Source organism: Ceratotherium simum, chromosome 2 (genome assembly GCF_057802395.1).
Source record: "Ceratotherium simum simum isolate JZ-2026a chromosome 2, ASM5780239v1, whole genome shotgun sequence".
NCBI lineage: Eukaryota > Metazoa > Chordata > Mammalia > Perissodactyla > Rhinocerotidae > Ceratotherium > Ceratotherium simum.
Window position 1 is genome coordinate 85,722,001 of NC_141901.1, and position 11,753 is coordinate 85,733,753.

Below are 11,753 nucleotides of genomic sequence, written 5' to 3' on the forward strand. Positions count from 1 at the left end.
GCGACATTGCCAAGTAACTCCGAATATGGGCCCTGTAAAACCAGAGTTCATTCAGATATATAATTTTTTGCTCCCAAGCAAATGCTTTTGAATGAATTAGGAATCAGACTCCTTCTTGACAAATTTTACATTACTTTAATGGCCAATTTCCTTCTGATGCAAGGAAAATAGAAACTTGACTTTTCTTAGAAGTTCGTAACAAACTTAAGTGATTTAAAAGAACGATAATTGCTCTCTCTTTAACTCTGTGGGAAATGAAAGGAAAGGAAACCACTCTCCACCCCATACTTCCAACAAATCTGTACCTGGTAAGATTTATTATGCAACAAAGTCTCCCTTGACAAGGTTATTCTAGAATAAAGTCTCCCCCAGTAGAAGTGTTACATAATAAAGTCTCTTTGAGCACATTTATTCCACACCCCACTGGCGCTGCTGCAGGTGGAGGGTTTAATTCCTGTCATTGCCAGTATGCACTATGGAGCCTCCACAAAGAGCCTGCTTCAGCCTTAACCATAACGCCATTGATTGGCTCGAGTCACTATGTGGTATTAAGATGCACAGCAAGGTTCAAAATTAGACAAAGTTGGAGCGCCATCTGGGATCATCCTCAAACTCTCTTCACTAACTATTGAGAGGCAATCTTGAACCACAAACCTTCTGCTGTTGGAGAGGCTGCATTCAGACTATCTGCACTAACGCAGTGGGGTGGGCGATTGCAGAAATTTAGGGCAGGCAGAAACCTTAGGTCTCTTCATCCTCTGGCCACCAGTGTCACGCAGCCAGATCACATCAACAGTCTGCTAACTGGTCCCTCTTCCTATAACCTAGGACTGCTCTAACTTTGCCACATCGAAGCCATGGTGATCCACGGAAATATACGTTTGATGGAGTTACTCCTCTAATTTACTCTTTAAAGACTTCCTCAAAATTTTTAGGATAAAATTGAATCTCTGTAGCTTGTAAATATTTTTACCCAAATCTGCACTGTCATTTCATGTCTGTTTATCTGCCTCTCTCAGTAGACGTAAGTCATGGAGTCAGGGATCACAGCTTATTCACTGTTGCCTCCTGGGTCCTGAGCCCAATGCCAAGTAAATGGTGTGTACACAATATCTATGTAACATACACGCTAACAATATTAGTTGATAAATGAGGGAATGAATGAATTTAGTTGGACATACTCTTCTACAGACTAGCTCAGGCCTAGAAATCGATTTGCCAAAGAGCTCACAACAAGGACAAAGCTTGGGCGTGTCCCCCTGCCTCCATGATACCATACTGTCCTCAAATATGGGCATGCCTGTGTCACAACATCTGGTCTACTACTCTGGAAAGGTGAGCAAATGCCACTCTATATTTAAAGGGGAACCAGAGTAAAGATGTGAATGCCATTTATGTATAGTCCTTCTTATCATTTCTGTCCCTTACTTATCATTTCTGTCACTCCTATGATTAGTAAGCTATTAGCCAGACTTGTTCCAATCTCTTCCCATTACATCTAATTACAACAGGACTCTGTTCATCCAACATTCAACAAAGATTTATTGAATTTCAACATGCATGAGTCGTAGGTTCTGAAGATACCAGAATGGATAAGTTATGTTCCTGGCCTCAAGAAGGTACAGTCTAGTCAGGGAGACAAACATGCAGACGAATAATCGCAATATTGTGTGATTAGAGGCATGTAGAAAATGCAGAGAATATTTCATCACTTTCCAAGGTATAGTAATTATAATATATATTTCCTCCACCGTGATTTTCCTGTGGGGAGGGACTAGGTCCTTCTCTCATTTCCTCCCCTGTGTCTAACACAGCGTAGGTACTCAGCCAGTATGTGACTGATTGATGATACACGGCTGGCCTAAGAGCATGCGAGATCTACTCTGCACAGAGGTTGTACCTGCGAAACCTTTAGAAAGGAAATGCTCGAGCTGGATCTTAATGAATGATTAGTTCTCTACCTGGTAGATAAAAGGAGAAAGGGTATTACTCGATGGAGGAAAAGCAGGTAAGTGTGGCAGAGCAAGCTGTGTTCCCAGAGTGTGTGGAGCCTGGGCTGATGGGAGCTGTGGGAGGTGAGCTTGGAGAAGTAGGCCAGACAGACCCTGTTGGGCCTTGCAAGCCTTCCTAAGGAGTCTGAACTTGATCCTCCAGGCATTGGGAAGCCATTGGAGGCACGCAAGGATCATGAGCAGATCTGTAAATTAGAAACGCAATAATGCAGTTCAGTCAGTGGAGAGGTCCCTTATGTGCAATTAATTTCCAGAATACGCTTTCTTATAAAAAATGGCTTAACAATGCATTTCAGTCTGCCAGAGTATCCTTAGTCTCTGTGAGGTTCCCAGGAAGACTACGGACACCTCCTTAGCCATTAAAAGAGAATTTAATAGAGAAGTTTCCCTTTCACACTGAGCTACAATTGTCAAGGTTAATTTTCCCTGCCATGGGTAAAATGGTTTTTTCTGCCTAAAGTAATTCTATCCTAGGGTAAGTATTACACCTCAGAATTTAGGAAGAGTCAATGGTTACTTGCAGAATGGCAGTTCTTCAAACACTTGCTTAACTGAGTCTGCCAATGATGTTTTCTTCCCCACTGTGGAGAAGGTAATTCAGCTAAATGAGTAGTGTGGTCGTGACATTTTCTGCAAATAATTAAACACGACACTCCTTTTGGCTTGGTTTACTTTTTAAAGGCAAAATCCACTCTGATTTGCAAATTGTTCCAATCACATCGGTACCATGCATTTTATGTAGCCCTGAGAGTACCCATTGCTAAGTCAACGGTTGGTGGAAGCTCTCTGTAACTATCCAGAGGCATATTCTCATATTCATCTCAGAATAATAAGATGTTTAAATATTTATTTCTTTCCAATAACTGGGTAGGCTTAGGCTCTTCATTTTAATAAATTCTGTTCAAATAACGTTGAATCACTGCTTAGAATATATTGGCACTGAACTCCCTTATGGTAATGATATTCACATCAGAGATCCACATTTTAGCCCCAGCTCTGCCACTAACCTGTGACTTCGGGCAAATCACACGACCACTCGTGAATTCCTTTTGATAATTTTTAAGTTTTGCTTCTAGCTCTAAAATTCTGAGTATGTTTTAAGAGATCCGATTAGTACAAGAACATAGAAATGAAATAGTTACAGAACTGCAAATTGAGGCAGGAGAAACTGACATGTATGACGTGTAGCTTTTCCTTTTCAGTGACTCCAAATGATCAGAAAATCTTGAGGCAGGCTTATTTTAGAAAAAATTTAAAATCTTTATATAGATATACTCATTTATTCAACAAATATTTATTGAATACCCATTATATACCATACATTATGTCAAAGGCTGAGAATACAATGACAAAAAAGAGAAAAAAAATCCCCAGTCTCCAGGAGCTACTTGTCAAGCAGGGAAGGCAGACAATTTTAGACAAGAAATAACAATAAACCAGAATAAGTATTATCATGGGGTCCTGACTATGAAGACAACACATAGAGCTCAGATCTAACCTGGGCTACAAGTTAAGGAAGGCTTCCCTGTGGATATGCTGCCTAAACTGAGAATAGGCATGCCCATGACTTTTATTTGGGAAACCATACTGAACAAAGCATGCAATAAAAATATTTATATGGCTCAGGCCCAGACTGAGAGTTTATGACTAAAAAAGCTTGTAAAGAAGAATCTGAGTACATCTCATAAATGCCCTCACCCCCAAGTTTTTATCAATCATTTGATCATAAATTTACTGACACCCAAAGGAATTCTCTTGAATCAGGTTCACAGGGTATAGGTAATAAAACTATTATTTAAGAATAAATCGTTCTTTGTCTTTCTATACTTAAGATCCTTCATAGCTGCTCAGAGTATATAATAGGTGTATAGAAGGTTTCAGAATGATTTGTTGATTAATGGTGGGTTTTAAGTTTTCAAAGTCTTTCCTCATCTTTAATCTCCCTATATCCCAGCATTCACAGGACAGGAATTGTATTGCGCTGCCACTTGACCCTGGAGATTATGGAAAGTCTGCTCTATAACAGATGTCATGTTTCCAGGACAGATCTGATTGCAAATATTCTGTCTTATGGCCAACACAATTATATTCAAATTCATCATACCACAAGTTATGAGATTTGGTTTGGAAAATATGGTCACTGTATGTTACAGAGACAGTTGGACAGGGTAACAGGATTAGTGCCCTTCAACAGTCAGAGGTCAAATATTTTGAATTTAAAATCAACCCACTTTGAAGTTGCTTTGATAGCCAAGTTGTTCACTAATTATTCTTTGGATGTCATATATATAATATACATACAAACACACACATATATATTAAAATGAGCTAATAAGTAACGGAATTTTAGTTTGAAAATTTTGTGACTTCTAAGGTAAAAATAGTATTTAACTTATTTTATAGATGGGAAAGGTCACAGAAATTGCCTCCTTTGTAGCGTCAGTGTCTTGATTTATTGTTTCCTAGTTTCATATTATTATTCAGCACTTGCTTTATTACTTAACGTTTCTTGCTTCTTGTCTTTTCTCTCCAATTAGACCAAAGGTGCTTCGAGAGTAGCAACTCTGTTCTTCCTTCAGAATACCCAATTTTGCAACTATTAGGCCTTTAATGAATATTTACTCAGGGCTACAAGTAGCTCAAAAACCCAGAAACCAACTAGCTACAGAACTACACCTTGGTGATGATTAAAAATGTTTCAAATGGTGATTCTCAAACTTTAATATGCCCAAGAATCATAAGGGAAGCCTGTTAAAATGTGGATTCCTAAATGTCATTCCCAAGAGTCTTATGTTTGCAATCATTTCTTCCTCTTCCCTCCCATGATTATTATTAGGAGTAGTAGGAAACCACATGTAGGAAAGATGATACACAGCAGGGCCCTGTGACTGTACTGATGTTTCTTGTAGAGACAGGACTTGACATAAGGAGAGGCTCTGTGTCCCCCCACCCCCCGCCATCGCCATATACATCCTGCTTTCTTCTTTCCTTCAATAAACACTTATCGTGTGTCCACTAAGAGTCAAGTTCTGTTCTAGGGCCTGGAGTTAAACTGGTCAACAAGATGTACAAATACTTCATTATCACAGTGCTTAGATTCTACCTGAGAGGAGGGCAGACAATAGACAAGTAACCTTTAAGATTATTTCAGATATTGTTAAATATTATAAGGAAAATAAAACAGGCTGATATGGTAGAGAATGACTGTTGAGGAGAGGGCTCTTTAAAGAGTGTGGTCCACAAGAAGATGACGTGTGATCTGAGGACTGAATGACCAGAAGGAATCAACCATGCAAAAGATCTTGGGCGAGAGCTTTCTAGGAGGAGGGAAGAGCTAGTGCAAGGGTCCTGAGGCAGAATGAGTGATCAACGATCAGCAAGGAGGCCGGAATGGCTGGAACTTGAGAGAGAGGCAGGTCAGACTCACGTACTAGGTGTGGTCTGGGCTTTGTCATGGAGGTCTCTTGGGACTAGTCCTGTGGGAAACTGGAAAAATAGTCCTGGCTTTCAGAATTAAGGAAGGTTAAGTATTTAACAAATGTTGTGTGAACACTTCTCCTATTAAAGGCAACCACATTATTGCAGCTCCTCACCCATGAAAAAGGGTTCATGTCATGATTCCTTTTGGTTGATGCTTTGTGCTAACAGGGTTTCATCCTCACTGGCAGATCACATCCTGTAACACTTAGCACTGAAAATCAGCTCACTTTGAATTTCTTTGAGATCCAAATTATTAATCATTCAGGAGATGCATCAAATATTATAAAATAGGGTCTAATAAATGGTGTTAACTTGTATTTGAGAATTTATATGCTTCTCTAAAGGAAAAATACTTATGCTGTAATTTCCGGATAAGTTATATGGCATGCACCTTTTTTTCTGGTTTTGAATTATTTTCCAGCTCTTACATTGACTCCAACTGGACATCTACCAATTAACAGTAATAGTACTATTACCTCTAAGCAGTTTTGTTTTGTCTGAATGACTGAGTGCTTACAGAAGGAAAGAACCAAGGACAAGCATGTTACTGGGATGTGCAAACTCCATTCCTAAAGGCTACTAGTGAAGCGAGGAGATGGCAGCTCCGCTTCAGACCCCAATGATCACTGTTCTTTCATAAGCCATCTCAGAAAAGGGCAGCCCGGGTGACAAGTGGGCTTTCTGTGATAAGGGCTCCTGTCCACTGGAAATGGGAATTGGCTCACAGTTTCATTTCACAGGGTCTGCCAGATGGTAAATGACTTTATCTACGCAAAGAGAATGGTGCTCCACGCCCGCTTCCTCTCTGCTGGGAGATGCGGAGCTTTCCTCCGAGGGCTCCTTGATTTGGCGTATGTGTATTTCAGTTTGGTTATAGATTATGCTGCACTTCTAAATACAGAAGTTTCCCAAAGCCATGGAAATTGGCTTCTTTGCTTGCATTTGGCCGATCTGGCTAGAAATCAATGACTTCCAAAAACAGGGATCAGGAAAGCAATGGCACAACACAGATACAGTAGCTGCAGTGACAGTCATGTAACAAGATGGAAACGAACTGGAGAAACATTTGTGGGGAAAGGTCTGGGGAAAGGGATTGGGAATGAAGAGAAAGAATCTGTCTAACAGAAAATGAAATGCCTTCATTATCACAAGAAACTCCAAGTAGCCTTCACTTAGTTATACTGGAATTACGATTTCAGCTCACGTCATTTGTGAAAGAGGAAGTAGGGACTCTGACCACAGAAAGTGATATTTTAAGCTTCAACACATATTGCTCATCTCTGACTTGACTTGCAGCACGTCTTTCAACAAAAGCACATAGTGATTTAATCTCAACAGTAATTCAGTCTGCAGCCATTTGAGACAAGACTATCATTGCAGACAGGCTGTAATTTGAGAAAATCAGGTGGTAGGGATTAGGACCACCTGTTGAATTTAATCTTGGAGTTATAATGTAAATGCCGTCATGTAACTGAACATAAACACTACATATTTATCAGACTTTGGGACCTCCAGCCACGGAGATGTGAACATTTTCCTAAATGGTTATCTGTAACTCTCTCCAGATTCTGTAAATCAATGGCATATAAAAAGTCCACTGGAATTCTGATTCAGTATGCACCAGCATATGGCTTAGTGGTCATCACATTCAGCACATCCTATAATTTTTCTAAGGCCTGATGTGAGCGTGAAAAAAAATAAGCAACCAGAGTATCATCCAGCAGCATAATAAGAATAGAAAAGCTTTCATTTCGTATCCTCCGCCATCTTAATTGGAAAAAAAATTCCTAGCAATATTCTAACAAATGATTTCCATCTCTGGCTAAGCAAGACTGTAGGAAGATCCCAAACAAGCCTAATCAAACAGCAACTTTTGAAGAAGACATAAACATTTTACACAGGCACCTTCAGATGGCCATCAGAAATGGAACTCTGCCCAGCTAAATAGTAGCAGGAAAGATATTCTGAGCAGAAGTTTACATTTGGTTCAGTGGGACAATTGGGATAACGCCTAGAGAGACCACATAGATTTTAAGATTTGCATTTGGTCCTTTGCTTGGGTTGGGTAAACACTGTCAAACCCTTTGGGTGTGGAATTTTGTGAGATGTTGGTTTTCTATGAAAGAGTTTCATTAGAATTAATTATCTGCAAAGACCTTCCTGGTCACATTTATAATTCTCTGCTAAGAATTCCAAAGACATTGAGACATAGTTCTCATTCACATAACATTTCACAGTTTATAAAACCCTTTTACTACAGATTATCTCAATTTCTCATACAGAGTTTCAACATTCCTTCCAAAAAAGAGCTGTTCATTTTAATGAAATGAGGCTCTGAAACATTGAAAATGGAATCCAATATATTTGTGTGAATAAACAGTGTTTTGAAAACAAACATGAGGGCATCATTTCCCCTTAGGCTATCAATATTCTTAGCTGGCGTCTGTTCAGCACGAGAACACAGGACGGAAAGTATTAGGAATATCTTCCCAAAGGCAGATCAAAGCTTTCAGGAAATTTACCTTTCGACACCCCTATTAATCAAAGCTTCACAAGTGCTAGATAGCCATTTCCATGAAACAATAGCCATGAAAATCCACTGAGTTCAATAGATTCATCATACACCAGTTACACATAAACGCCACATCCATCCACAGTCAGAAGCTGATGTCTAAACTTTCGGAGGACTCCAGCCCTTATCGGCTGCTTGCACATGCAGGTACAAACAGCGTAATCAATCAACAACCTAGAAACCGGAAGCTGTAATTGTAACACTGATGGCCCTCTCTACTTTTTTTAAGAGTCCATCACCAGTGCCGCCCCCCAAATCACTTCATAATGAAATCGCTCCCTCTTTTCTGCTTCCCTGAATTCCTCCCAGTGCAAGTTGCAGCTTTTCAAAGAAACTTTCCTTGATCCTCCCAGAGCAGTCATATTTCTCATCTCTTCACCCCAACAGTACTGTTTATATCTAGCATTTCCTATACATATATCTATCGGTTTATCTATCTATCTGTCTATCTCTATCCATCTATCTATCTATCTATCTATCTATCTATCTATCTATCTATCTATCATCTATCCATCCATTCACATTTCATAGTACATTGTTTTCTTCCACAGGCATTCAAAGATCCCTGAAGGCTCCTTCCTGCCTTAAATTCTCCAAAGTCCTTAGCATTATGCATTGCACAAATGAGTGGAAATATTTTGATTGCCACTTAGAAAAAAGTTTGACTTTTTCAAGCACGGTAACAGCAATCTTTTCACACAAAAGGAGCATCTGCTAAATATTACTTTGGTTCACAACCATAATCTAGTAATGTAAAAAGCAGAATAGTGGGCTGGTTTCAAGAAATCCTCTAGCTTTACAGCGTAGATACAGAGCGGAATCGTGTTTTAAGAAAAATATATTAGCAGCTTCAAATAATGGGGAATAGGTTTAAACTGTATTAAAATGTCGTTTCAGAATCAGGAAACTTGATTAGGCTTTTCCCAGAGGCTTCACACACTGAAACCAGAGATCTATTATTCCAGGGGAAGGAGGCTCAATTTAAAAAAATTCATCTTATTAATTATTAGCTAAGCCATGCAGCGGCTTTCCGGAAGGCAGGGGCAGAAAAACAGGCCCTCAACGAGGAGTTTCAAGGCAATGGAAGCTGAGTTTGCGCCTCGAGCCTTCCGCGCCTGCCTGGGCATCACTCTCCAGGGCTGTGTTCACTCGGCCCAGAGCAACCCGAAGCGGAGATCAGAGGGGCATCTTTGAGCCTGAGCGGCGGCCGCGGACCGCCTGCTGCTCACCCTCGGGTTCGCGGCCGGAGGAACGCTCGCGCTGGTACCCGCGCCATCCCGGGTTCCTCCCACCGGGGCGCGGCTTGGCGGCCAAACCCGAAGCTTCAGGAACCCAGCACCCGCCGGTAGCTGCAGCTCTAGGGATCAGAGGGTTCTAGTTCCAGGGCCGGTTCCCGCTAGGAAATTAGGCTTTGGGGTCCACTCATCTCATCTCTATTCCCCGAAAAACTTTGCATCCTTCTCCAAATAAGAATTCATACCAAGTAGGAGCTATCCCACCCGACCCCAGCGGGTCCACACCCCCTTCCAGCCTCCGAATGGCACCTACTCACGGCGCCTCCCAGCCCCGGGAAAGGGGGCAGGCTCAGGCGTGCGGGGTCCCCAGGCTGGGTGGCGTGCGGGCTGGCGAGCGAGCTGTCACCTTGTGATCCGCCACGCCAAGGTATCCGTCCAGCGGCTGCGGTCCCGCGGGGGCCCTGGGGCGCGACGGGGGGCTGCTCTCCGCCGACGGCTGCGCGCTGCCGGTCGCGGCTGCCTGCTGCTGCTGCTGCTGCGGGGGCCGCTCCTTCTGGCCGCCGAGGCTGCTGTACACGAGCAGCAAGCTGGTGCACATGGTGGTGAGCGCTAAACACACCGCCAGACCATGGCGCTGCGGGCGGGCGGGAGAGAGCAGAGGAAGCCGCTGAGAGCCGCCCCGGGGGGAGCGCGCCCGGCGGGCACAGCCGCGAGACCGTCAGACGGGCGGGGGAGGCCCGGGGCGGGTGGCCTGGGTCCCAGCCCCGGCGGCGCCGCCCGGGCAGAGGAGGGGCAGTCCCCGCGCGTGCGGCAGGGGATGCTCCCGGCGCGTCCTGCTCTCGGGCGACGCCACCTCCCAGAGCTCTCGGCAGAGGGCAGGTGGAGCGTCGCGCCCGGCCACCGGCGGCAGAGCGCGCCCAGGGGTGGGCTCGCACTTTGGGGAGGGGGCCCTGTCCCTCAGCTCGGCTGCTGGAATCTCTAGCCCTTGCACCCTCTCTTTTCTGGACCCGTGGGGCTCTACCTCGGCGATCCTCGCAAGTTTGAAATCCGACAAGGAAACCAAGAAAGTCTGCAAAGGTGCCCCCTCCCCGCCCCTCTTAGTTTTTGCCAGGCTGTTGCTTTTGGGCATCCCCCAACCCCCGACTAACGCTCCCACCCCTCCACCGCTTCTCCAGCTCTCCGCTTGCTCCTCGGACCAGGCGCCGAGGCAACCCGAGTTCCCATCCCGGCTCGGGGATTCCGAGCCGGGCAGAACCGGGGAATCGGGAGCGGACGCGGAGCAGGTGGAAAGTTGTCCCTTTGTAACAGGCGGCCTCGCGGCGCAGGGTTAGGCGCCCCTTGAGCTCTCCCGTGCACCCCGGGGGCGCTGCGCCCGGGGGTCCCCGCCTCTGCCCAGAGGAGTTGCAACAAATGACTCACCATCAGGGTCTTCATTTTGGGCCCCTCTTTTGTGCGGAATCCTCAGGCACACGCGTCCGGGGCCACTTTTTCTTGGAGGGCTTCCATGGTGGGCGATGGGGCGGGGGCGGCTCTGATTTTCGCACGGCGGCCAGCCGCGGCTGAGTGGGTAGGAGAGCCGCGGGACCCAGGAAGCGCCGCTGTTGCAGAGATTAGAGACAGAATTAAAACTGAGCCGGACCCTCGTAGTCTCGCTGATCTACACAACTGCCGCCTGCCGCCGCCTGCTGGGTCCTAAAGATCTCTGCATCCCCTTCTCCCGCCCCCAAATAATAATCTTGGCAGCCGAGTGGAATCTCTGGGGCGAGAGAGTTAACCGTGCAGTATAGTCACCTCTTGGTCCGACGGCTTATTTATCTTTTATGAAGTCCTCAAGCAAAAAAGAAAGGAGAACCCAACTGGGTTCTGAACATGAGAGCCATTTGAAAATCTGCAAACTAAATTTTCTGTTTTGTAATTTTGATAAAAACAAATCAACAGCCCAAATGTCAATAGCCCTGTTTATAGTATTTGCATTCGTGTTCTTGGCGTGGGGAAATCGGTCACGAAATAATTTTTTGAAAAAAAATTGTTTATTTCAGTTTTCCACCTGTAAGCTTTATAATATTCTCTTCCCCTTTAATTTCACTTTTTAAATCCAGTTATTCTCATGCAATCTTCACATCATGATTTTAATTCAAATATTTCATTTATTGCTTGTTTTGAATATTATAATTTATAGTTTTATTCGATCTTTGAGGCTCGTAGTGTTCATTTAAATGATTTTAAAGCGGTAAAAACATTCAGCACATCATATCCATGTGATCAACTGGACCTGTAGATTCTTTCTAATTTAAATGAAAGATTTCTGGCTGCTGGAGACATAACTGCTTACTGCTTGTTTTGTAAGACTCCTAAGGCCTTTGGTGCTTTCCTGATGTTGGTGCACTGCACTGACAGTACATAATGTCACATTCAGAACTTCAATTAAAATAAAAAAATAGTTATTGTTTTTTG

The 11,753-nt window shown here is 43.7% G+C and overlaps 1 protein-coding gene across 2 annotated transcripts in view; it reads right to left on the bottom strand.

Annotated features, from left to right (window-relative positions):
• Nucleotides 1-10,932, bottom strand: part of ST6GALNAC5 (ST6 N-acetylgalactosaminide alpha-2,6-sialyltransferase 5) — a 171,702-nt gene extending 160,770 nt beyond the window's left edge. Inside the window, exons 1-2 of one of the 2 annotated variants that reach the window (XM_087448809.1) lie at nucleotides 10,719-10,932; nucleotides 9,706-9,933 (exon numbers count right to left, since the gene is read on the bottom strand). In XM_087448809.1, the coding sequence (XP_087304935.1) occupies nucleotides 9,706-9,933; nucleotides 10,719-10,733 (243 nt within the window). In that variant the 5' untranslated portion in view covers nucleotides 10,734-10,932. The remainder of the gene's footprint in view (nucleotides 1-9,705; nucleotides 9,934-10,718) is intronic. The other variant, XM_014788360.2, reaches the window with a different exon arrangement.
• Nucleotides 10,933-11,753: the final 821 nt, after the last annotated feature.